Here is a 26,200-nt window from a genome sequence, read left to right on the forward strand (position 1 = left end):
TGTGTGGAAATGGTTTAAGGACTAATCTCTGCCAACATACAGAGTGTCACAATATAGTTGTTTCCTTTCTATTGTCTGTTGAAAGAAATCGGGCTTATTTTTACTGCCTTTTTAGAGGAAACCAAGTTTGAAATGCAGGCTATTGTTGCAATCCAAGAAAAAAAAAATCCACTTCTATTTTGCAAGAAAACTTCACTTGTATGTGCTGTTCATTACTATTATTATTAGTGTTCACATGGCTTTGTAGTTGTTCTCATTTTTTTACAAGTAAACATACCCCTCAGAAATTTATAATCTTGGCCTATTTCTTGACGTCCTTGTAAAGCTTTAGAAAATCGGAGGACAAATTAATTCCTGTAATAATTTAAGTTTTTTTCTAGAAGATTTAGTCTAAGGGGAAATTTAGCCCCAGAACTTCAACAAATCAGGTCACCAATATTGATTAGAACATGCACTTTATTCATTGGTTTTTATTATATGCAGCTACTTGATGTCTTCTTGCATGTCAGCCACAGCTGCAAAACTCTGTAATTTTTTATAAATCACTACTTAGAAGAAGGTGACTGGGAAGTTGCTTGTACTTTTAGTGCTGTTTTAATGCTAAAGTGAGCAGCCCTGCTCATTAAGAACTTGCTTGCTCCCAGAACATGAAGGCAGCATCAATTCTCTTTTACGAGAAACCTTTGATGTGATATTTGTTACTGGTAAAAGCAAGAAATGACAATATTCATCTCAGCGGAGATGAATATTTAAATTTACAGTATTCTTTTTATACTATGACACTATTACCACACTAGTTGTTTGAAAGGTCATTTCTAAGTCAATTCCTATTTTAAAATTGAATTTAGTAAACACTGTAGCTCATGGGGGCTCAAGAAGGTTCTGTTCCCCCACCCCAAGGCCACCTTGGGGGCCATGTTCAGCTCTGAAGAGCCACGATCCGGTGGCCGTGACTTGCCCAATGGGGGTTTGTGTAAAGAGGGTTGCACCACTGACAGACACGTCGGCACAACAAACACCCCGGGCAGCATGCAAACAGTCATTCCTCAAAACGCACACACGCCTCTGCCAGTAAGTGCCTTTTCAGTACAAACATACTGTACAAAGGGATGTCCTGGAATACCATCCAGTCTGTGTTGTATTATTACAGTTCCTAACGGTGGGTGCGTTGAGGTGTCGCTACCACGTTAACTCTGGGAACAGCTTCTCGTTAACCATGTGAGTTGGAGGAGGGAATATGAAGGAAAAAAGATTGTGTCCTGTTTTGAAGAGAAGGCTTCTTTGGTACCACTTTTAGAAGACATTTAAGCCACGGGTTTGGTCGTTCAGAAGGCTTCGTTCAATCCTTAGAGAGTGTCAGCCTAACTGTAACAGTTGAAAGCATGACAGAAGAAACAGCATGCTAACAAAGGTTAAGTTGTTCTGCCAAAATGTTTTTCTATATATGCATACGCTTGCCAGTATAGATTGCTCTGTATGCAGTTCCAGATGTGGACTGGGGTTTGCTGATAAAACAAAACCTTTGCAGCACAGACAAGGTCTCCGCTTACCAGATGAGTGGTCACCAGTGGCATGATCCCCATCCTGGGGCATCTGCTTATTTGACATAAAGCTACAAACCTGCTGTGGCAGGACATAGATGTGCTATTCCTGGTAAATCCCCAGGGAGACACAACCACCCAACTCTCTTGGGGAAGCCAACGAAAAGTATTGGAGCCAGGAGGGTAAAGGCTGAGTTTCAAAGGGGAAATTCCATCTGAAGGCAGATGGAGCCTGGGAGTTTCCTGTGCTATGACTCTACAGCAGGCTTGGTGGCTCCCATGCCAGTCCTCATCATCCAGTCCCCGTCATCCAGTCCCCATCAACACCCGCTGCACAGCCACAGCCACGCTTCTTCACAGGGGGGTGAAGAGTACTTAATGCCTGCAGGACAGTGTAAATTATAGCAGAACATGGTGATGATTTCAGAATGGATTTAGGACAAATATCATACATGTAATTAAGATTTGTTTAGACTGAGCAAGGATGATTTCAGAGTAAGTTTCTATCTCGGGACTAGTGAGACCTTCTTTTAATTCCACTGTACCAGAAGCAACCTGTAAGCCCTGAGCAAGGGTTCAGCATCACTTAGTCCCTTTCTTATATGTAAGATGAGGGTAACTGAACTTCCCTCAGACGCACATGGGGGGAATACTGCATTTAAGTTTGGGATGTGCCTGGAACCAGTGATAATATCTTGGCTATCGTCTTTGCATGAAAATAGCATGTTAATGATACTGGGTTTGGCCTTAGGCAGATTTCCTTAATCCCCTTGGGGAGAAGATTGTGTTCTTTGAAATCTAATGGTGTTGGTGATGTCCCCCTGCAAGGGATCAAATTCAGTGGAGTTAGAGCTCATTGAGCCACGGCTGATTTTGTTCCAAGCTGTTTAATAATTAAACCATTCAGTTAAATAGTTTTCATATTTCGGGAATCTCCATAGTTCAGAAGAATTCTGACAACAGCATGAATACAGGAAAAATGTGTAAGCCAAGCAATTTTAGCTGTTCTCATCTTTGCTTACCGTAAAATCTGCTCCATCAAGTTGGTCTTTAAATGGAACCTTAGCCCATGGTTTGCATCTCTTTATGTCTTCAGACATCAATTTGAATGACTTTAGAAAAATATGTTGGCCCTCACTTGGCACATTTTATTTAATTCATTATATTATGATCACAAGAAAATCACAGGGTATAAAGACACTGAAATGTTAAAACACCACTAATGTGAGACCAGTGATACGCCATACTCTCATAAAGCATCAGAAAGCATGTTTGAGTATTCCAGTATGATTACAAGTAACTTCATGCTCTGTCTTCTAGAAGATTATTAAAAATATTTAAATAATATTTGACAGATACACTTTTTGTATTAAAAAAGGAAACCAGCAAATTAATATGTAAAATGTAATTACTCTAGGTCATTTACAATTTCATATTGCTAAAGTAATGGAATAGCATTGTTTTATGCTTACAATAGTAATCTGATCTTTAATTAGATCAAAACAATGTCTTCATTCAAAATTAATGTGATGAATGTAATATACTCTTTTTTTGCTTTTGTACTTAAAGATACCCAAGGACGTGCATACCTATCCGGCACCATCAGAACTATTTAGAAAAATGCAGCAATCTGTATGATGTGAGTTTAATTTAAATGTAATATGATATTTCTGAAACATTCAAATTTTCAGCAGAGAGCAAAAAAGGAGACGTCACAGTGTGACATCTGACAATGCTTCTTTTCTTTGGATGTTCACCTTTTCAACTCGTTTAAAAGACGTGTGATTTTTTAGGAAATGGTAACCTTGTGTAATCTGAGCAGGAGGTGCTTTTAAGGATTTAAACATGTATTTGATGCCAGCATCAACAGAGGTCTCTGGGACATGTAGATAAGAGTTGTCCAGATAAATTGCTCAACAACAAATGTATTCAGGCACACAGTGAAGAGAAAGGTTGAATATTAACAGAGATGCAGTGATTGCTCGGAAGGGTTGGTCCTATCACCGTCAAGCTGGAAATGAGGGTTGCCGCCTGTATATATAGGAACAGAGAGGACCTCTCCTTGCCAGAGCTGCTGGTGGGAGAAGGTCATTAAGCTCTCAAGCAAGCCAGCACCATGAAACTGCTCCTGCTGTTCCTGCTCTGTGTTTCCTCTGTTAAATCCCAACAAGGATCTGCTGACTATGATGATGAGGTTGTAATATTGTTCATAATTAGTAATAGTAAAAGTTATTTAATTTAACTGCATGCATGACTTACTCCTGTGAATTAGCTAAATTGGAAGCTGCGGGAAAAAATAATCCAGTGCATGTTGTTTTTCTGCTTGAAGTGTTCAAAGAAAAAACCTTTGTGTTATTTCTTTGTGTGTATGTAACTGCACAGTAGTTATTTTCTGAGTCTGGATATATTTTCTTCCTATTTATTTTCTTTTTCTATAGGGAATGAAGAATGTCTGATGAGAAGATTAGTTATTTACCTGAATTTATTTAAGGGTATTAATTTAGCAATGTTGACACATGATGTTACAGACAATATCGGGTGCAAAGAAGCAGAAATGTGTAATTAATCATGTCCTGTCTCAAAGACAGTAAAAACATTTCTACGGATTCAGGGCACATTGAAAACAAAATTAACTGCCATGCTTTGCATTGGAAATGGAGAGGTAACGATTGTTAAACAAAAAGGCAAGCAATGAGGATCAATCTAAACAGTTTAACCTATATTTAGTTTCAGGTAAAATGTTTTAATGGGAAATACAATTTAGAATCTCAGTACCTTTTTTACATTTTGAAAATCCCTGCAAAAATTAAATAGAGCAGGGTAATCAGAAATGAGATTATTTTCTGTTACACAATCTAAACATTTGTGTCTGTACATTGACTACTATGCTAAACCATTTTCAGCGATTTTATGATTTGTATACTGCCTACTTTTGAAATGACTTGAAGCCTCTGATCCCGGATCCTTAAAACCGTTTATTTGTAGCTATGTCTGAGTGGGACTAGAGATGGTCAAAGGTTTTGATTCAGTAATTCAAATAACTATTAATTCAAATGGTTTAGTTTCAGCAAGTGCTTAGGGACCAGGTCTGTTTTCCTTGCTCAGCCTTCTAGACTTTCTCATCTTTCGCAGAGATGGGGAATGTATGCATCAGAGGCAGCTCTAAAAGCCTACACTAAGAGATGTTATTGAATGCTTTTCCTAATTCCATCAATCAATAGGTAGCATGTGGCCCGAGACCTGATGATGTATTTGACCGATGCGGCCTGATTTTCTGAGACCTTACAAATTTTCCTGTAGCCTAGTGAAGAATTGGAACACTGATATTGTGATGCTGAATATTCTTCTTAGCCCCAAGAATGCCTAATTACTTTTTTCTTTATCCTACTGCTTCAAGTTTCATGGTGCTTAGAGGCTCTCAGCTATATAAACTTTATTCCTTGGTCAGAATGAACTATTGAAATACTGTTTTGCTTTGGTTTGAAGGCTTTTTAGTTTGTGTACGTCTAGGTGGCAGGAGAGTGACTAGTCTTACAGGGGAGGGCATAGCAATGACTTTTACATCATGCCAGTATAATATTTCCATTATTGCTTTTTTCATTCCATTCCGTGGTTTTCTTTGCTCTTTAAAATACCAAAGAGTGCTGAACAGATGCCTCCGCTCTGTGCATTGCATTTTACAGTAGCAATCCCAGACTCAGAGAGTTTCTTCTCCCCCTGGCTTTGCAGGATGACACCCCTCAGCTCGGGGTTCGAGGACACCGACCCCTGGACAAAAGACGGGAAGCAGCCCCCACACTGCGGCCCGTGGCACCTCCCATCAGCGGGACTGGGTACCAGCCCCGGCCCCAAAAGCGGGTGAAGCCAGGGGACAAGAAAGAACATATCATCTACCCCGACGCTGGTGGCTGCAAGCATCCTCTGGACGAGCTGGTATATGTCTGCCTGTTGAGACAGTCATTTTCTTCTAGTGCACCCCACGTGGGGTTTTCTTTGCCACCTAAGGAATGGTCGTTCATTTAAAGCAGCCCAACTTTGTTTCAATTTGCTTGAGGTTGGTAGGACTGCGTGCAGAAGAGTAATGGAACAGAGTCTATGGGATTAGTCGCAGTCAGACAGCCTACGGCGAAGATGGGGAGATGAGAGTTGAACCGTACGTGAGGAAAGGAAGTATCTGTGGGTTAGACTGTGTTTTCCATGTGGCTTTGCATAAGTAACTATTAAGAAGGACCCCCCCAAAAAAAAAACTCTGCAGAAGTGCTGTCTTGAATTTCAGATAATCTCAAGGAACCCTAGGGAGCAAACAAACAAAAAAAATATTTTCTGACGATTTGTTTGAAAGTATAGTCTATCCTCAGTCACTGCCCTTATGGAAGAGCTTGCAAGCGTGCTAAGGTCTAGCATACTCCTTGCTGCCTTGCAGTACTCTCTCTGCTGGAAAATGCAAGCTATAACGGTGCTGAGAGTCATCTTAGTATCTGAGAGCAGATTTGCTCATGGAGGTTTCCAACAAATGAGTCTCTTACAGCATACTGAATACATGGTTACGGTGGAGTCCCGCTGCTGCTGAGGTGTTTTGGTTCTCACAGGACTTCAGAATTTCCTACTTCTTTTTAAAACACTGCTGTCCTTGATGGTGCGGTGCTTGTTGCAGAAGTTCAGCTTCTTGAGATGATAATATCGAGATCATGTGGCCATTTCACAAGTGATGCATATAACAAGATGTAGAGAACATGGTTGATTCTCTGAGGCTAGTGAAAGAGTAAAGGGCTAGATACAAACGTGCAACAGGCTTTAATCATAGTTCAGATGGCTTAACACTGAACATTTAACAGTGCAGAAAAGTGAAAAGCCTATAGTAGAGCAAAAAGTATGAAGAGAGAGTGCTTTTCCCAAGATCTTCAAGAAAAGTCCTCCTGGGGGACTCAGGGCTTCTTCCTGACCTTCAGGCTGAAACTGCTTCATAGAAGTTGAATGTCTTGGGTTCTTATCTAGGTGCTTAAATATCTGGTCTCACATTACTAAGTATTCAGTGTGTTCAAAGTTATGGTTATTCACTGATGGGATTAGAAAATTTTTATCTTGACTTTTATTCACAGTTCTTTTTGTTGTGGTTTTTTGTGTGTGTGTTTGTTTTTTTAAGGGAGTGCTGTGTCCAACTGGATGTGAGCTGCAAACTACACTGGTAAAGCAGGAAAAAAATGTGAAATCAGTTGTTCGTGACCTAAAGGACAAAGTGAGCAAACTGTCTGATACCTCTACAACTTTCTATGAATATGTGACAGCTCTAGATGATAAACTGGTAAAGACACAAAAACAAAGAAAAGGTATGCTATTTCTGTGAATTACTAGAGTAAATGGTATTGCAGTTCTATTGGCATTGCTACTGTTACTTCTTCAAAAAAATAAAAATACAGTGGAATATCTAGTGAAGTAGGGTTCCATGACCATGTCCTGTTAAACCTCAAAAAAATCCTTTGAGAGGGGCAAAGGAATGGATCTCATACTAAGGCAAGATTCATACAGGGCTCTTAAACATAAGGGTTGTGTTCTCCCCTTAACTGCTTTCCTGTGTCCATCCCATCCCTTTATGCCCAGCTCCTGGCTTGGCACTATGGCTCCCTGGAAAGAAGCTAATTATAGTTCTTTGGGAGAATATAGCACCAGTGATAAATCTACTAGCTAGCAAAGAAATAGCAATATACATGTACCACTTTCCTGAGAATCTCTGCGCAGTTTTTGCACATTGTGTAAGAAAAGAAGTGCCTATCCTTCCTCCCGGCTAAGGAAAGAAGTGGCTTCTCAAATTGTGCTTACAGATTGATCTTCATTATTTCATAACTGGAAAGCATGTTGAAAACTAATCTGCTTTTAATTTCTTTGCTTTTCTAGACAATGATGATATACTTTCTCAGTACAACACAGAAGTGGAATTGCATTATAGTTACATAAAGGATAATCTGGACAATAACATCCCATCTAGCCTCAGGGTCCTTCGTGCAGTTGTGGATTCTTTACACAAAAAGATACAAAAACTGGAAAATGCCATTGCAACCCAGGTGGACTACTGCCGTTCCCCATGTGTTGTTTCCTGTAATATTCCAGTGGTTTCAGGCAAAGGTACTCGTTCAACTATAATGACATCATTTTCCCCATTTATATCACCGTGCAAATCGATAGATGCGTCATTCAATTAGTTTGAACATGCCTCTGAAGCCTGTGTCATTGATTGGAATAGCAGAAAAGATCTAAAGTGATACTAAATGAAAAAAAAAATATTTTATAGATGCCTATACTGGTTAGAACAAAGATCCTCTTACCCAATATCTGTCTTCATTAGTGACCAGTAGCATTTTAAAGAAATATGTGCTTCATGGTCTTTGTAAGGTGGAGGTGATACATTTGTGACTATCATAGTTGTGCCCTTGAATTTTTTTCAGTCAAGAAAGGTTCTTTTTTCACAAGCTTATCTAGTTCAAAAAGTCACTGGCAAGTACACAGTCTTCCATTGCTCAATATGAACTCTTAGAAATTCCTGTTTGGCAAAGTAGAACAATGCAGGTGCACTGTTCTTTCTTCCCTGATTCTTTCACATGATCTATCACAGAAATCAAAATGAAAGTAGAATGATATGTGTATTTAAAATTGATCCCTTATAATCAGCAAACCAAAGGATAAGAAGATTGTTGAAGTTCACAGCTCTTTCAGTAACAGTGTCTCTGGTTTATTCTTGCAGAATGTGAGGATATTTTCAGAAAGGGAGGTGAAGTATCCGAAATGTACATCATCCAGCCAGGTCCTTTTGTCAAACCATACAGAGTGTACTGTGACATGCAAACAGATAAAGGAGGTTAGTGCAAAATAACTATGTTGTTAAAATAATTGATAGGGATGCTACAAAAAATCATATTAGTAATTTGCATTTTATACAAACTAATAGGGAGTTGTTATAAATTTTGTAATTATTTGAGAATTAAGTCTGACTCATTCAGAAAAGTCTTGGTCATCTTCAGACGTGCAGTAGGATACTTTTATAAAGAAACTGGAAATAAATTGCTGGGATAGGGTTGGTAAATAAAAATGTATCTTACTATGACTAGAATGGACCATGTGTGGGTGGGCAGACAAGGACGGCCTGGCCGATTTCTTACCCTGCTACTATGCACTAGACAGAAAACTGGGGCAGTCCATTAAGTTCTGCTTTTTCCACCTTTCTTTATGAAGCAAGGTGCTACTTAAGTGCAAGCAAAAATGGCAAGCTGAGCTCATAAGCAGTGAAAACTAATACCTGCTGCCAGGAAGCCATATGCTCTACTTATCTTGTGATGAAGATAAAAGAGCTGATAAAAGGAAGATAAAAGTATCTTAATGTCTCATGCTCCCTGCTCAATGGCAATTTAATCTAAAACCTGCCACTTCTGCAGGCTGGACTTTGATTCAGAACCGCCAGGACGGCAGTGTTAATTTTGGAAGAGTATGGGATGAATATAAAAAAGGATTTGGAAATGTTGCGAAGAGTGGAGGGAAGAACTACTGTGATACACCAGGTAAAACACTGAGCATGAAACTGTTTTCTGGTATTTCTTGAAGCATTTTGATTTTTTTAAATTAACTCATCCACTTTGGCAGACCCATAGGCAAATCATAATTTTTCCTTGTAGTATATTGTGACATCTGTTTCACAGGACTCTCACTTGTTGCTTCTCAGGTGAATATTGGCTTGGAAATGACAAGATCAGCCAGCTTACCAAAATAGGTCCCACTGAAGTTTTAATTGAAATGGAGGACTGGAATGGTGATAAAGTGTCAGCTCATTACGGAGGTTTCACCATACAGAATGAAGGAAACAAGTATCAGCTTTCAGTTAGTAACTACAAAGGCACTGCAGGCAATGCACTAATGGAAGGAGCTTCTCAGGTGCATGGAGAAAACAGGACAATGACAATTCACAATGGCATGTTCTTCAGTACTTATGACAGAGACAATGATGGATGGTATGTACTTGCATTAGATGTTTAAAATAAAAATAGAGCTTAAAATAGAGCTGAATATAGAATAGTTCTCTAATTTGCTGTTAGTTTTCACAGCACTTCGTAGTATCTTAAACTATGTTTTATCCCTGCAAGTTACCAGTCAAATGTCCAGGCAGTTGTCCAGGCAGTTCTCTTAGTGTAGCCAAGGGTGGGTGAAACTATATATCAGGTTAGTGCTGCTCTACGACCAAGTAAGAAGCAAGCATACTGGATTCTATTAATTCCATGAATGATGTTACCACAGACAAATCAGTAAATCTGGGTGCAATATATTCATTCTCAGAGACTGATGGTGGCAGAGCTGAGGACACTGTCTTGCTTAAGTCGGAATATTGGTACTCACATCAGTAACACCTAATGAATCCAGAGGAAAGAGACGGGTAGCATGTGCTATTTAAAAAGCAAAGTTCTGCCTACTCAGAAGACAGGTGCTCAGATGTAAAGTACATACTTTAGCACTGTATCTCTAAACTATGTGCTATGTCTTTATCTTAATACCTGATTACATATTAATGAGCAAAGGAATTTTTTAGGTTGGGAAGACATACATTTCTCATTGGTTTATGTCTTCAAATTGCATTGATATTGCAGTTATCGTTATGAACTAGAAGTAATTGTAGTTATCATTTGGTAAACTAAAATTACACTCCCAAAGAGATGCAGCCAAAATTTGACTTGTTTTTCTTAGCTGCTTCACCTTCCAAGTGCACCGTGTAGCACACACTTATGATGGTCAATCTTTTAAAGAAAGTTCAGAGAGCACTTTAAATGTTTATTATGGTTTGAAAATTTTGGTATAGGGGCAGGTGTACACGCTCTGGTAATCTGTTTGCTTACAGTTAATCTGTCACTCTCAACAATATTTTTTTCCCTCACCAGGTTAACTGCAGATCCAAGAAAACAGTGTTCTAAAGAAGATGGTGGTGGATGGTGGTACAACCGCTGCCACTCAGCCAACCCCAACGGCAGATATTATTGGGGAGGGACCTACAGCTGGGATATGTCAAAACATGGTACAGATGATGGTGTTGTATGGATGAACTGGAAAGGGTCATGGTATTCAATGAAGAAGATGAGCATGAAAATCAGGCCATACTTTCCAGATTAACCATTATCAAAATGCACAGAATCAGGGATTTTCTTTTAATATTTGTACATGGTTATCTTTTTAGCCACAGTATTCAGACTTGTCTTTACATATGAGAACCAAATATGTATGAGCATATTGTGACCTTAAGTGAAAAGCTATGTCAATTTTAAATCAAAATCTGACCGATGAAAATAACTCACAAGTGGGTTTTGTTCCATTTTTCATTTGTTCGCAAGACAGAACTAGTATAGAGTAACACTGATAAAAAAACCCAAGACCCAGCTTGTTTCACTCTTTTACAAAGGACTTATATACATGTTTGAAGAGAGAGAGGATTATTTTAAAATGTTTTCTAAAAATTAAATAAAGCCTTAAAAGTAAACTTCTCTTCACATGATTCCTAAGTATTTATGCATTATGCATGGAGAAGCAAATGCATTCCACTAAATTAGGGACAGTCATTTTCTTTTGTATTACAAAGGTAACGGTAGCTACCTGTGTAATGAGCTGAGAAGGAATAAAGTGAAAAGATAATATTTAAGAAATGGGTAGCTCACCAGTCACTTAGTTCAAATCCTGAATGCTGGACAAAACATGCCCTTTCCTGGGACCTAGCTTACATACTGTGCCTCTTAATATCCCTTCTACCCTCCCACAGTCTTTTATCACAGGATAGAATAAAATCCAGTATTAGAAGACCTGGCTCTATGCCTTTCAAACAGTCAGTATTGTGGGACTAGAGCAGTTAGTGACACCAGTCATAGGGTAGGTGAAGGTTGGGTATTTCACCGAAGCTATTGGTCTATGCTCCCTCGGTAGCCAGGAGCAAGGGTTGTCCCAAAGACAGGACTTCTCAACACTGGTAGCAGGATCAAGCACCTCTCAGTGGGAGCAGCCTTCCTCCCGAAAGCGAGGTGCCCAGATCGCTAGTGGTAGATGGGTCCCATCTGAAACCTGCACCAGTACAGGCTGGGGCTGACCTGCTGGGGGGCAGCTCTGTGGAGAAGGACCTGGGAGTTCTGGTGGGCAGCAAGTTGCCCGTGAGCCAGCAGGGTGCCCTGGTGGCCAAGGGGCCAGTGGCATCCTGGGGTGCATTAGGAGGAGTGTGGCCAGCAGGTTGAGGGAGGTTGTCCTGCCCCTCTGCTCTGCCCTGGTGAGGCCACACCTGGAGTACTGGGTCCAGTAAGAGAGACAGGGAACTGCTGGAGAGGGCCCAGCGGAGGCTGCGAGGGCGATGAGGGGACCGGGGCATCCCCCTTATGGGGAAGGGCTGAGGGAGCTGGGCCTGCTCAGCCTGGAGAAGGCTGAGAGGGATCTCATTGGTGTCTACACATACCTTAAGGGCGAGTGTCGAGAGGACGGGGCCAGGCTCTTTTCAGAGGTGCCCAGCAACAGGACAAGGGGCAACGGGCACAAAATGCAGCACAAAAAGTTCCATCTGAACATGAGGAAGAATGTCTCTACTTGAAGGTGACAGAGCACTGGGACAGGCTGCCCAGGGAGGCTGTGGAGTCTCCTTCTCTGGAGACATTCAAAACCCACCTGGACACAATTCAGTGCAACCTGCTCTGGGTGAACCTGCTTTAGCTGGGGGATGGACCAGGTGATCTCCAGAGGACCCTTCCAACCCTGAACGTTCTGTGATTCTATGAAAACTCTTGTGTTGATTTTACCTGTGGACCCCAGGAGGACAAGGAGGAGACACCATGGCAGCATCTTACTACATGAGCGCAAATGTTCAGCATCCCCACAGGCAGGCTTCTACTGAGGCTTGGGAACAAAACCACTAAGCGTAAAGCAGAAGCCCCTTTTCCAAAAGCAGAGTCACTTCTCTGCACATGGCTGTAAAGATGTCTTTGCTCTTCAACAAACTCTCCAAAAAAGTTAAATAGTAGCTGTGTTTGAGAAGCACTAATAAAAGGCTAAAAGTGAGCTGTTTTGCCAGTATTTGGTGATATTGTTAAATGGTTTGCAACATGCTGGACAGTGAGATTGGAGGCAAGGAAGTTTGCTTCTGCTTGTTTTTCAGTCAAACCACAGAAATATTAAACAGAGTAACTACTTGTGTGATTTTTGTCTCATAAGGTATAAAGGTAAATACAGTATATTCTTGTGTAACCAATATAAATGTTTTTCCATGCAGCCAGCTTTTTTGCTAAAATATTCTTCTGTACACCGTCAGCAAGTTGCTGGTTTAAACACCTGAGTTGCAGGATCCTTGCTTGACACTTGTGCAGAGAAACGCTCTAAACCAAGGAAATACATACTGTAGCCATCCAGGTGCTCCTCATCTTGCTTGCGCTGGTTACAGTCATAACCTTTTAGTTGGTACTAGAAAAAAATAGCCTGTTTTTGAAGTTATATTTTGATGAGTTGTCATGAACTGTCTTATTTTGAAGCTATAATATGCATGGTCAACTACTTTCGAATTCATCAATGGGATAGAAGGTCTACCTCCACATTTGTAATATCAAAGCTTAGGAGACCTTTAAAAGTCAGTCCTAAAATGCGTGCATCATTTATCAAAGGGTACCCCATAGTAAGTGTGCAGCAAAAGTGAGACCCCAAACCACCCGCGGCTCTGCCTGAGAACTGACTCCCTGTGCTCGCCTGCAAATGGAGATGAGAGGAGATGACTCAGAAGCGTCACTGTTGAACTCAGACTTTCACAGTTCATGTTAGTGGAGGCAGGAGTTAGTGTTGAACTTCTAAATTCTTTTACTTCTTTAACACTCTTAAACAAAGTAAATACTTCAAATTATAAATATTTTTATCTCCAGTCAAGGTGTGAGCTGCCAAAGACATAGACATAGTCACAGACATAGACCAAGTTCATAGAAAAAGAGTTTCAAAATCAGTATTTCTTTGAAAACATTAGTTATAAATAAAATGAAAGGACTGTTTTGTTGATAATTAATCAGTGTTTATTTTTAAGCCATAGATGTGTCCAGTTGCCTTCAAATTCCCAGAGTAAAGGTACATGATGCACACACACATATAAAAAAAACTTTTCAACTTGTAGTTGTAACATATTAATTAAAAGCCTGCCTTTCTACGGGTCTGATTTTCATTCTAACATTTTTAAGGGAATAGTCAGAGGCTCTAAATGGCAGCCAGACCACGCCATTTTCAATCTCATAAGGAACGTTGTACCTGGGGTCATAGTGGCCCCCCAAATAGTAAATGCCATTGAGGTTGGCCGCCTGGCAGCTGTTGTACCACCAGCCACCCCCGTACATCTCTGCACAGCTCTCCTCCCAGCGGTCCTGGTCGCGGTCAAAGGTGCTGAACTGCATCTGGGCATGGGATGTGTATTCGGTGCCCTCCTCCAGCCAGCCAGCGATCAGAGCATCCCCAGCGGTTCCCTCATAGGAGGACACGGCAAGGGTGTACCCTTCTGCTTCAGACCCTACCTGTACGATATACTCCGCATACGCAGCTTTTCCATCCCAGTCCTCTAACTCTACCCGAAGAAGAGTGTTGTTCTGAGTCAACAAGTGTATGTTTTCATTGCCCAGCCAGAACTCTCCTCGCCCTCTGCCATCCACGCTGCCGAAACCTCTCTTGTAGTCTTGCCAGGTCCGGTTAAAATTCACTGATCCATCCATTCTCTGTTGGATCAATAGCCATCCTCCCAAAGTGGTTTCTTGGTCGCAATAAACTGACAAAACCTTATTGGATCCCGCTGGCTTGATTTTGAAAATGCCACTTTTGGCACCAAAAGTGTGTTTCTGGCGGATATCATCACAGTCTAAAAAAAAAAGTTGATCTGGTTTGACAGGAGTTATCAGCAAATTTTAATAAAAGGTTCAGAGGAATCCAAGTACCAATAGCTCTGAGGGAAATTGTTAAACATGTCTTGGACTACACTAGGTATAGTGACAGGCAACATTAAAAAGAATTCAGAAAATAAAACTTTACGTACTTCTTAAATCGTGAACCGCCTATGTAATACCCAACTATTAATGAAATATTTTCCTTTTGATTTCCAAGGTGGCCACAAACACACAGTGCTTGCATTTTATCATCATTGTTGTACTGCAGTATCTAAACCCAATGTGTCAGTTTGGTTATGGATGGAGTTTGGCTCCACTACCTCAATAACTACTTCTGTGATGCCCGTGTACCTTTCCCAGCACTGGCTGTCCTTCGCTTCGATCCTGACGGTCGGAAGCTGCGTGCCTGAAAGTCTGGGGTGTCCTCTGCACTCTGATCATGTTGCACCCCACCTAGCTGCTCAGTTATTTCACGGGTCTTTAGTGATTTGGTTTCGAAAGTGGAGCCTCCCTTGTTGAAACTAGAAGAGGCGCTGGTCACTACGGTCTTGGAGTGACTTGCACTGCCAGATGGGAATCCAGATGGCTGAAGGTGAAGTCCTCCAAAGTCATCTTCTTCATCCTCTCCTAAGTCTGTAAATTTGCCTTTCCCCCCATAAGTCCCTGAATGACTGGATACCCCAGTACTTGAGTGGCTAGTGCCTGTGCCAGTTAAGTGGCTGCTAGTTGAAATGCTGCTAGATCCACCAAAGTGCCTACTAGCAGTGGATGGAGAGTCAGGGGTAAAAAACGACTCTAGCTCAGGGAATAACCTCTCTAGCTTGTGTGAGTCACCTGTCCCACCAACAGTTCCTGTTCCTGGGAAATGGGAGCAGTCTGAGCCATCAGAAGAAACCACCTTTTCAACTACTTCTTCCCTAGGGCCATCAGGGCCACTGACATATTTTGTGGTGGTAGTTTTGGTGCATCTACGGACAGGGGAGGAGGTTTTGTCTCCCAGACTAAGGGTTTCTCTCCCATGAGCAGGAATAACTAATTTGCTGGTGTATGCAGGTCCATCCCCCCTCGATTCTGCCACGTGATACAAGCTGTCACCTCGGGGAGGGTTTGTGTCTGTTTCTGGTCTTTCTAATACCACCTGCATCTGCTTGATGTTATTAATTATGTTCAGAGCTTGCATTTCTGGCAGAGGCTTATGCTTAAAATGCTCAGGAACATTTGAGTCCTTAAGTGGCCTCATTTTCAGTGTGCTTAAGGTGGTGGTTTGAAGCTCTGGGTGCAAGTCGATGGAGTTGGCTTGGGTAAGCTGCTTCTGGATGTTGTCATAGCTTTCCTTGTCCACCTGGTAACCAAAACTTTTAGCACAGGTTCCTTTGCAAGCTCGTATCTTAATATCAATGTCCACCTACACAAATGGAGAAAAATAATTCGGTTAGGGAGCTTTCGTGACTTTCTCAAGCAAAGATATCATACCTTTAAGTGGGCTAGGGAAAGGTGGGAGCTGCCCTGGTACCTCCCGCCTACAGCTGAGTTTTTCTAAAGCTCAGTTTTGAAATCAACCCTGGGTTTATTTCCACTGTAAATAGACAAGTGCAATAGCGCAGTGCACATGAGCTCCACGGAGAAGTACGTTAGGACATGTTCCCAATCTCTGCTCCCTCTATTTTCAGGGCATAGGGATGACCTCTGGGTTTGGAGGGAGTGCTGCAGAACTGGGCACGCTCCCTGGGGACCAGGGCAGAAACAGGTCCTTCAGGGAGAGGGGAGGACACTGGGCTTGTCCCAGAGCCTGTTATGGCCCTGCTGTGAGGCTTCCCATCCTGGGGTTACCGCTGTTTTCTCAAATGATCCAAAAGCTGGGTCTCTGATCCAGGGATCCAAATTGGCTTTTGAGCAAAACCACTGTTTGAGCCAGGACTTCTCCTCGCATTACTGTCAGAACTGGCTGCAACCAGGGAACATGGGCTCTAATGCCAGCATGGGCTGTGGGCAGCACTGGGGAAGGACAGGGCACATCCCCCTCATCCCAGCTGCTCAGCAGCTCCTTACAGGAGCAGACACACCTCACAGAGCCAGTTGTATATAACCAATATATAATATCCTTGCTGCCTGTCTCAGAGCAGAAGCCGCAGGTGGGACCAGGAGTCCTCCTGAGCTCATGTTGGTTCCCATGCAGCAGGAGCAGAAAACCAAGCTGCACAGAAAGCAACTTGTTCGGGGATTTGCCTTGGCAAGTCAGATCCTGTGAGAGCTGCATCATGTTGTCTTCCAGAAAGAGCACTGCTCGCCACATACGGTGTGATGGATAGACCCTCCTGTAGCTAAGCACTGGAAGGAATAGAAATTACGTAGCAGCCACCTACCTCCAAGCGCTTCATCTCTGTCACCTGTTCCTGGATGCTGTTCTGCAGAGCTTTAATTCTGTTTACTTGAGTGACAACTCTCTGCTTCAATGTCACAATTCTCCGCCTCAGTTCTCCTGACACGTGACCATAATTCTCATCAGTCTCTGAAACAGAAATGCCTCACAGTCAGCTATGTACATGTGGTTTCCTTTCCTAAAAGAGTAGCATATTTTAAAACATGTAATTAAAACAGTAATTCTCATAGCACCGAGCAGGTTAACATTACATTAGTTTTCATTAGTTAGCTGTTAAGAGTCTTGCATTACTATGTTTATGCTGGCTTTTGATAATAAGGTCCAGCGCAGCTTATATTTTCACTACATATTGCTTATGCACTAAAAAACCCCCAATAATTCAGCAAGGGATAATAAAACTGCATGTGAGATACTTACGCTGAGCACTGTCCAGGTTTGGTTTTAGTACATTTATGGTTTCCACAATTATCCGATTGGATTTTTTGTAGTTGTTTTGACTTTCTGCTAGCAGCTTCTTGATTTTGTCTATTCTGTGACTATAATCCTGGTCCGTTTCATCAATTAGTCCTTGCATCCTGCAGCCTGAAGGACATTTGGTACCCTAAAATTGGAAGAGGGAAATAATTGTCTTAAAATCTTCACGAGTAAACATTTTTCTAACATTATGTTTGCCAGCACTTTTGGCTAACACTGAAAACACATTAAAAAAAAAAAATCAGGGCAAGATTCCACAAGTTCTCTTTAGGTGTCCTGTCCTATTCATCCAGTGACCTTGCAAAGGACTTGTGTGACTTAGAGCAAGTGACCGGGGGGCTCATCCTTTACCTCGTATGCCTCTGGCACCGGTGGTGTGATGGAATCAGTGAAGTGCATCCTCAGAAACCTGCCAAAAGTGGGGCATGAGGAACAAGTAAACCCTTAATTTTCCACCTCCTCTGTTCCTCAGGGGTGAAATAAGACATATATATATATATATATATATATATATATATATTTCCCAAAGGGCTGCTGTAAGGAGAATTCGGTTGTCCAGTTTGAGCAAGGATATTAGAGGCAAACTTATTTAAGTAACATTTTCCGCAGAAAAACTTAATGTTCTTACAGACTAAAACTCTTTGCCAAGACTTCATCAAATAACTGTAGCATAGAGGTGGGCTGAGATGCAAGAGAGAGAGAACTTTAACAGTTTATACACAAAGACATTCCGTCGATCATTATGAAATGGTTACTGAACATTTTGCCATCTGCCTTCCTAAGCAGTAACTTGTGAAGTGTAAGTTATTCCTAGTTATTTTTCTTTGTCACACATCTTTCTTTCTGGTGCCTTTCTCTTACCAACTCCAAAAGTGGCAATATCAGAATTCTGAAAAGAAACCTGTCTTATTTTTTTCTAGGTAAAGCCTTCTTTTATTTCATCTTTCTTTTCCAGGCTTACTTTCTCATCTGATTCTGCACCCCTGCAAACTTCTTCTCTCTCTTTCTTTCTCCTCATTTCTCACTTTCTTTCTTTCTTTCCTGCAGGAGCTCTCTCCAGCCTGCCCCAACATGAAGCATCCCCCGTCCTCCTTCAGACATACATCCCAGCCACGTGCTGGCTGCATGGCACCCATCATAGCGGTCCGTCTGGGGTCTGTGGGCACCCTACTTTTGCCCCCAGAGCTCATCGCTCACCCAGTCATCATCTGCACAGATGGGCCAGTTCTTCTCATACTGGCACGTGGACTGGGCCATGTGCTCCACAATCCTGGGACCACGCACTCCTGCACCCTCCTTTTCAAAGTCAGTCTCTCCACCTTGTGCCTGCCAGGAGGAAAAAAGAGAAAAAAGCAAAGCCAAGATTAACGAAACAGCTGCCGAGAGAACAGCAACATAATGCTGCTGTCCTCCAGCCCTCGGTGGCATAGGTGACATGTGGCAATTGCAGCCATCTGGAAAGCAGCACACCCAACAGTACAGGGATTTTATTCCTGACATTTCTTCTAAGATATGATTATTTTGTTGTTGTTGTTTTGTCAGAACAAAGTCTTCCATCTCTTAAAATTAATGTTGCTATGTAGGGAGCTGGTGATGCTCAGGATATATTATGATAATATCATTCCACAGAAGTCTTGTGTTCTGCGTACACATACAAAATTAACTTGAAATTAGATTGTAGCTGGTTAAGTTAAAACAAATACTTAAAAAATCCTATGTTCTATTTCCATTTGCCTCAATATTTCCAAATTTCTGTTTTCATTCTGCCACCTTCAGTCTACACAAAACTGGCTTAAAGATACATATGAAGAGAGTTTTCCCGTGAGTGTCTTTGATTTTAATCCCAGTTGCTAACTGTAAGCTTGTAGCACTGTTTCACCTGGCATAAAGAGCAAGAAAGCTAACAACACTGTAGTACAATAGTAATGTCAGTGATGGATGGATTCCATGGTGCTAATGGAAAGAAAAGAAATAAATATACTGAGTTTTTCTTCAAACCTAAGAATCACTTAGTAAAAGATTGGAAAACAATTCTTTTTTCATAAAAGAAAGCCCTGTTTTATGGCTAGAGATGTAATTTGGTCTGAATGGATTCCTCTGCACACTTGATGTTCTTTTCAAGCAGCATAATTCATGCTTGAAAATATTAATAATTAATATTTACTTATTATGATTATTATGTTCAATTATTACTTCCAAGGAAGATAAATCTTTCCTAATTCTAGCCTCCAGGGCCAGAATCTCAGCCCCAGAGAACTGGAAAGTCATTATTAAAATCAGCAGATTCACGCTGGTTTGATGCATCCTGAAGATCTGGCCCAAGTGCCTCTTAAAAGCAGCAAATAAAAACTTTGATTTTATGTGGTCTGTGCCCTTTCAGCATTGACAGCTCCAATACGACTGCTTCTGTTTTGTCCCATCTGCTTCCTAGAATTTCTGTGGTTTGTTAAACATGCACATTCCTCAAAAAAAAAAAAAAAAAAAGTCAAAAGAGAAACATAAAGAATCTAACATAAGATTATGGCCTGAGACCTCAATGAGAAAACAGCAAGGTTATGTTAGCATAGTTGAAAATCAAGTCTATCTCTTTCCTTATTGAAATTTTTTTTTCTTACTTAGCTCTAGTTTAACCTGATGTTTCTGCCACAGGAATTGTTGGGTTTTAATGTGTATTTTATAATGAATGTATTGTGTGTCATTTGTAGGTGGAAAAGCCTGCTGAAGCACCATCCAACAGAGAGTGAAATTCACCTTAATAAACATGGAAATTCCTGACTGGCTGGGGCCACTAGCATCCAGTCTGTTAGGTTTAAGACTTACAGCAACACCGACGAATTTATGAATTCATGTTAATGTATGTGCTTTGCTGTTCCTGAAGTTAGGCAGATTCAGAAAAACCAAATTAAGCAAAACTAGAGAGCTGGAAGAGAGCTGGATACTCAAGAACTACTGACGAGAGTCCAGCAGTGAAGCAGTTACAGTAAGCTTGTGCATATGTGGGTGCATTGAATTTTATGAGCTAGGTGACAGCCAAAATGTATCTGTCTAATGAATGAACATTAAATAAACGCTCACTATTCAAAACAGAAAGATACGAAAAGAATCAAGTAAGCAAACTCATACCCAGGGTAAGTGGAGGCACAGCAAGACACAGAGGATCCTCATTGATATCATCTTCAGGAGGAGAGCAAGCAGAACTCTGACTGAAAGGATGCTCTTCCCTGTTCATTTCGTGCAATTTAAACCTTCATGCAAAGCTGTGATTAATCATTATGCTCCCTTCTGTTTGGAGACAAAACATGCCAGGTGCCCCGCCGACCCCCCCGCTTAGGTGATTACTTAAGGCCTCTTACACAAGTTTCTGATGTTATTTGCTCCAGATAAGTTTGCACAACACCAACATGTGGGCAACACCATGTATTCCAGGAAAAAAAATCTGTCTAAAGCTTAGTTTCTTGTAACTGGATGTTCACCTAAGATGTATGCAGGACCTAGTTGGATCCAGCAATGCTTACCTGCTGGAAGACACACACTCTGTGTGACGGGCACCACCAAAGAGCTGATTTTTGAAAAAGGAAGTAATTTGTTTGCCCTTGCTGTGTGACTGTTCCATTGCTGTGAAATTCACTGGCCTTTTCAAAGCAGATACTAGTCTAAGAAAAGTTGATACAGTCTATCTGTGACTATGTGGTCATCAACCAAAATTAATTCCTGAGGAGTGCAGAACCCAGTTTACATCAGTTTTTACATTACTGGTATTGGTATAACACATGATGTGTTCAACATTATGCTGTCTCTCACACAAATGTTATAATTTTTTATCAAGTAGGATGTTTGGAATGAACAGATATTTATGAAAAGCACAGTAGAGTGGTACATGAAGATGTCCCAGAGCAGATGTTAAGCATAATTAAAACTTCCTAAGGAGTCACATCTCCTTAAATGTTTGTGTAATGTGTATAGTTTGTGTGTGGCAATCGACGGTACCATGCTGCTGCTGCGAGCTCTACAACCAGCCTTACTGGTAGTGGGAAGTGGTGTACACGGCTGTCACACTTGAGAGGTGCTGCCCATCTTAGAAGTTGCCACCGCAGTGAGCAGGAACGAGCAAGAGAACCTCTGCTAGAGCAAATGTGGGCCTAATCAGTTGAAAGAACAAAATTCTTTCTTGGCTTTCTCAAAGCACGTGACATTCACAAAACTCTTCATCATCTACAGGTTGTAACATCTTATCACAGTCTCCTTTGGAGGAACATGTTTAAGTTTGTACAACATATTTAAATCAAAATAGCTGATTTTAGCTTTGGATCCATTCCAGCAGCCATTCATTCCATTCCAAGCCATTCCAGGTTTTGGCTTATCCTCCTTTCCTCTGATTTTTCTACTGGTTTCTGCCTTCAGGAGGCTTGAACCCTCCCCATGTAAAGCTCACTGCAGTTGGCCGGGACCCTTTGTTTCCTCCCAATTTTGGCCTTGCATTTCATGCTTCTCTTATCTAGGAAAGCCCTCTGAAACCTAACTTAACTTATACCAATATCACTACCTCATATCCTCCAGGAGAAGAGCTCAATAAGATGGTGCTGCAGTGCTCAACACCTACACCAAGGATCTGGTTTTGCATGACAAAGGGCTTCTGTTGTGTTTAAGGCTTAGTCTTCTCTGTGCACATTCTGAAACAAGATGTTTTGTTTATTTCAATTCCCTGCAACTGCTTTGTAAGTCTTCTGCTGAATCCCGTGCAGTGCCAGTAATACTATGATGTAACAAAGGTTTTCAGGTTTCAGCAGCAAGACAGCCCAACGAACTTCAGCAACAGATGTCCAAACAGACCGCATGTTACCTTCGCTCAGTTTGAGGATCAGCCAGCCATGGCTGTGTTCTTTGGTTGATAAATGTCCATAAGGCAGCTCCTGAACTCAAAGCAGATAATCAATACACCTACACACCAAAATGCTCAGCTGCTAACCTGAGCAGCGGCCAGACTGGCGATGCTTCCCCACTCCAAGTCCTACACAGTTTTGTTCACTCTGTTGCAGCAGTTCTGTGAAAGAATTATAAAAAGCTCAGAGGACAATAAAATGGTTACAGGACAGAAGGACCACAATAAGAGGAAGTCTTGCAGCGTTAGGATTAATTATTTTACAGAACAGAGTAAAATGAGCTTCATCTAAAGTGAAGCTGGGGTCTATGGAGAGTCTCCCACTCAAACCAGCAAGCTCTAATTTAGCCTCCACAAGGGATACAAAACTCTGCTGAGAGATTATAGCCTTAGGACCTCCATGGTCAGGAACACAAGGATCGCAGGTACAACCTACATATGCTGTCCTTGTGCGTACGCTCATCTCTGCTTCACTGCAGGATCATGTGTGATGTTTCTTCCACTGAACCTCTTCCTCTTCACAGAAAACATGGATGGTGCTCTGCAAGCAAGTAGCTGCCCAGCTCTTTCTATTCTATGGTGATGCTTTGCAGACTGTTTAAAGCTTCAAGAATTTTCCTATGGTGCTCATCACTCCGCTACCCCAGTGCTTTACAAGCGTTCATTCCCTGGGCATGCCTTTCCCCTCTACACAGCTGCAGAAGCCAGGAGAGAAGGTTAAGTCAAAAAGTAGTTATAAATTTTTGGGATCCATTTGGAGAGTCGGAGTCTTCCGAGCACACCATCCATGCAGATCCCACTGATGGCAGCTGTAGCTCCGTGTCTGCAATGTGGCTCAGGGGGAACATCCAGCAGCCAGCTCTGAGACATCGAAGAGTTTTGCCTCTGGTCCCACAGGAACCTGCTCGGGTGGTGAGGGCAGGAATAGTACCTCCTTCTGCAGGGTGTCAGCTGTAAGTAAAGGACAACTGTGCCCCACCTGGTCTTACTCACTACATGCATTACAAGCTATGAAACAACTCAAGCATCCTTCATAATTCAGATGGGATGTACATGTCACCTTAGTTCTGGCTTTTCTCATTTTGTAAGCGCTTGATTTTGTGATCTTCAGTGATCTCTGAACATTATTTTTGCAATTCAATAGGCCTTAAAAATCAAGAGCACATCAGGCATTTTTTTTAAATTATTTTTTTATTTTTCTTCTTTTTCTGAAAAGACAGAATTTCTGTCTTTTCAGCCATGCTAACAAAGGGTGAGACAATTTGCTAGGTGATGTCCCAGGTACCGGCTGCCAGGGTAACACTGGACACGGCAGTAGCATGTGCCAGGCCTCCTCTGACCCCAGTGGAGAGCGCAGCTCTCTGGTGACCTTCAAACGCAGAAAATTTAAGCTCTGGTCCAACTAAACTCGGCCACCAAAGCTAGAAGGACTGGAAAAACCTGATAGCTGATCATAAACGCTAGTGAAGCTCCGGGGTTTCCAGCTTCATGCGAAGGGCGTCGCTGGGTGAAGCTGAGGTGAAGGAGGAGCTCCTCAGGCTTTCCAGTTGAGGACTGAATGTGGGGTCTGACCTTCAGCCTGTACCTTTGCTTTCATGTTGCAATCATACAGTCGCTTCTCCCTGTGTTTGTTTGAAAGGCTAAAGGCCAAGAGCTAGATAAACTTTGGATTTAACTTTAATTCATGATCGAAGGACAGAAGTGCAGTTCACTACTTCGGCTGCTCTGCTCTTGGCAGGTTGCCACAGTCATAGTCAGGGAGTCTGGGAATTATCTCTGGGTTGTGTGCCCTAGATGTGAGCCAGCACTGCCCCCGTCCCCTGTCCTACCACCTGTCTCCACAACCAGTTTCCAAGCAGTGCCTTGTCCTCCTCTTACCTGCTCATTCATGTCCCTCCTCTGGATACCTTCTCTTAGACCCCATTCTCCTTCAGATCCAGCTCTCAGCTCCACTTTCTCTTCATATACTCCTTGGACTACTCAACTCTTAAAAGAGTTCATTATGAGCCAGTCCCAGCATCTGGTGCCACATTTTCCCCATGCAATGTCCCAGGGACTGAGGGACCCAGCAAGGCCTCCATTCCGTCCACCTCGTTTGCCTTTTCCTACCTCTATCCCTTCCTTGTCCACATTTTCTGTTTGGGTTTGGGTGGGTTTTTTTCCTGCTTTGGGGTGAGCATGCAAAAGAAAAAAATATTGCTGTTCCCAAATCCTCTGTTCTGTGCTACAGGGGTCTTTGGAAGAGTGACTGCAAGCACAAGGTGTGGAAGAAACGCAAAACTCATTGCAGCCACCAAATCCTATAACAAAATTTTATAAACTCAGAAGGGGACAGGCTTGCCTAAATACAGACAACTTCCACTGTAGGCTGCGGTCTGACAGTCATGTACGATAAAGACTAACTCAGAAAAGAGAAATATGACCTCTCAGTATACAAAATAGGGGCATTAAGTCAAATCGCAATGTATTTGCTTGCAAAAAATACTACTGAGAGTATCATTCTCTCTCTATGAGTCAGGCAAAACAGGAGATCTTCTCAGGCCTCTTTCTGACAGTTAGAGGGTTGGAAACAGTAGAAAGGAGCTCTGAAAGGCATGAGTCTTGCCAGTCCTTCTTTCAGGGCCCAGGGCATGTAACTGCAGGCTGGGATCCTGCAGACTGCCTGATGAACTCTGGCACAGGGCTTCTTTGAAAAAATCAAGCTTCTTGGATTCAACAGCTGCGACCCTCCTGACCACCCAGAGCAAACGGTCCTCTTCAAAGAGGTTAAAATTATTTGTAAAAACTTAGGACACCAATGAAGAAACCGACCGGAAGAATAAGCCGGTCTTAGCTCTGGTGAGCAACACATAAAATGCCAGTTCCCACTAGTCGAACATGTGTATTTACACCAGACTGTCGTCAAAGAAATCATTGCAGCCAAAACCTAGACCAGGAGAGGCAAATGATAGTGCAGACCTAGCGAAGTGTGGATACAGAGGTCAAAGTGACAGAGGGGAAAGGAATACTTTTTTAATTCCATGTTGCAAACTTACAAATAGTAACAACCTTAAAGTCATGTCGTAGGTGGGATAAACTGAAAACAGAAAGTGGAAGGGACTTGGCCAATGCCACTCAAGTGGCTGCTTGCAGAACCAGGATCAGACTGAACTTGGCCAACCCTCAGCCCTCTCTAGAAATACTGCTTCAGCTACAAGGAACCACAGGACAGGCCTCATGACACAAAGCATTCAAGAAAACTGCTCTGCTCGGCAAGAAACGGGGTGTCAAGGCTGGTGGTGAGCCCCACAGCATGGCTGGTTGCATGGGTGCAACAGGGCCACGCGCATATGCTGGTTTAGTGGTGTGGAGGGGTTGTCCCTCAACTCAAAAGCTCGTTAACCCCATGCTGACCCTATGCTAATGAGGGCTCCTTCTTACCTACTCCTTCCTCTTAGATTTTGGCCCATGGGTAGAACTTGAACTAAGTCAAAGCAACTTCAGTAAAAAAGACAGGGGGACAGCAGCTTATCATGCTGTGGAGACTCAGATGCAGGCGAAAAGGCTGAGCAGCAGCGGCACTGGGGACCTGGGCACCAAAGCTGGAAAAGTGTTGAGGCGGCATAAACCACCCTTGAGATCTGTTTAATTAGTGTAATGTCTCCCTGTCCTTAAAACGAAGCATTCAAATGTGCTATTCAGATACCAGGTGAACTTCTGGCCTCTTGCTAGTAGAAATAAAGACCAGGATACACTTCATATTTCAGTTCTTAATATATCAAGTTGATATAGATATATAGATATCTATTGTAGCTCTGAGTGTATTTTTTTGTTGAGGAATTTATCCACAAATCTAATCTGATTTGCTAATGCACTCCTCAAATGCACTCATCAGATATTCTGGGTAAGTATATTCAAACAGTATCACAGACTTTGCTGTTCTTGATCTGTGCTGTGAGTTTTCTTATGTGGATCACTTAGAAAACTATTACCAGATCTAGAAAAAAGAAAACGCAAGTATAATACAATTAATTTCTGCTACAAATTT

The 26,200-nt window shown here is 42.0% G+C and overlaps 2 protein-coding genes across 2 annotated transcripts; one reads left to right on the plus strand and one right to left on the minus strand.

Annotated features, from left to right (window-relative positions):
• Positions 1-3,598: 3,598 nt before the first annotated feature.
• Positions 3,599-11,046, plus strand: FGB (fibrinogen beta chain). The gene is made up of 8 exons (XM_005438633.3): positions 3,599-3,735; positions 5,271-5,474; positions 6,685-6,868; positions 7,434-7,661; positions 8,278-8,391; positions 8,966-9,088; positions 9,250-9,535; positions 10,454-11,046. Exons 1-8 carry the CDS (start codon positions 3,658-3,660, stop codon positions 10,680-10,682), a joined length of 1,446 nt encoding a protein of 481 aa, XP_005438690.1. The 5' UTR covers positions 3,599-3,657; the 3' UTR covers positions 10,683-11,046.
• Positions 11,047-13,565: 2,519 nt separating this feature from the next.
• Positions 13,566-20,575, minus strand: FGA (fibrinogen alpha chain). Its single transcript, XM_005438632.3, has 6 exons — positions 20,418-20,575; positions 18,492-18,620; positions 17,238-17,421; positions 16,804-16,949; positions 14,792-15,845; positions 13,566-14,415 (listed from the first exon to the last, which is right to left on the minus strand). The coding sequence occupies exons 1-6, from the start codon at positions 20,466-20,468 to the stop codon at positions 13,697-13,699; spliced, it is 2,283 nt and encodes a 760-aa protein (XP_005438689.1). The 5' UTR covers positions 20,469-20,575; the 3' UTR covers positions 13,566-13,696.
• Positions 20,576-26,200: the final 5,625 nt, after the last annotated feature.

Source organism: Falco cherrug, chromosome 1 (assembly GCF_023634085.1).
Source record: "Falco cherrug isolate bFalChe1 chromosome 1, bFalChe1.pri, whole genome shotgun sequence".
Taxonomy (NCBI): Eukaryota; Metazoa; Chordata; class Aves; order Falconiformes; family Falconidae; genus Falco; species Falco cherrug.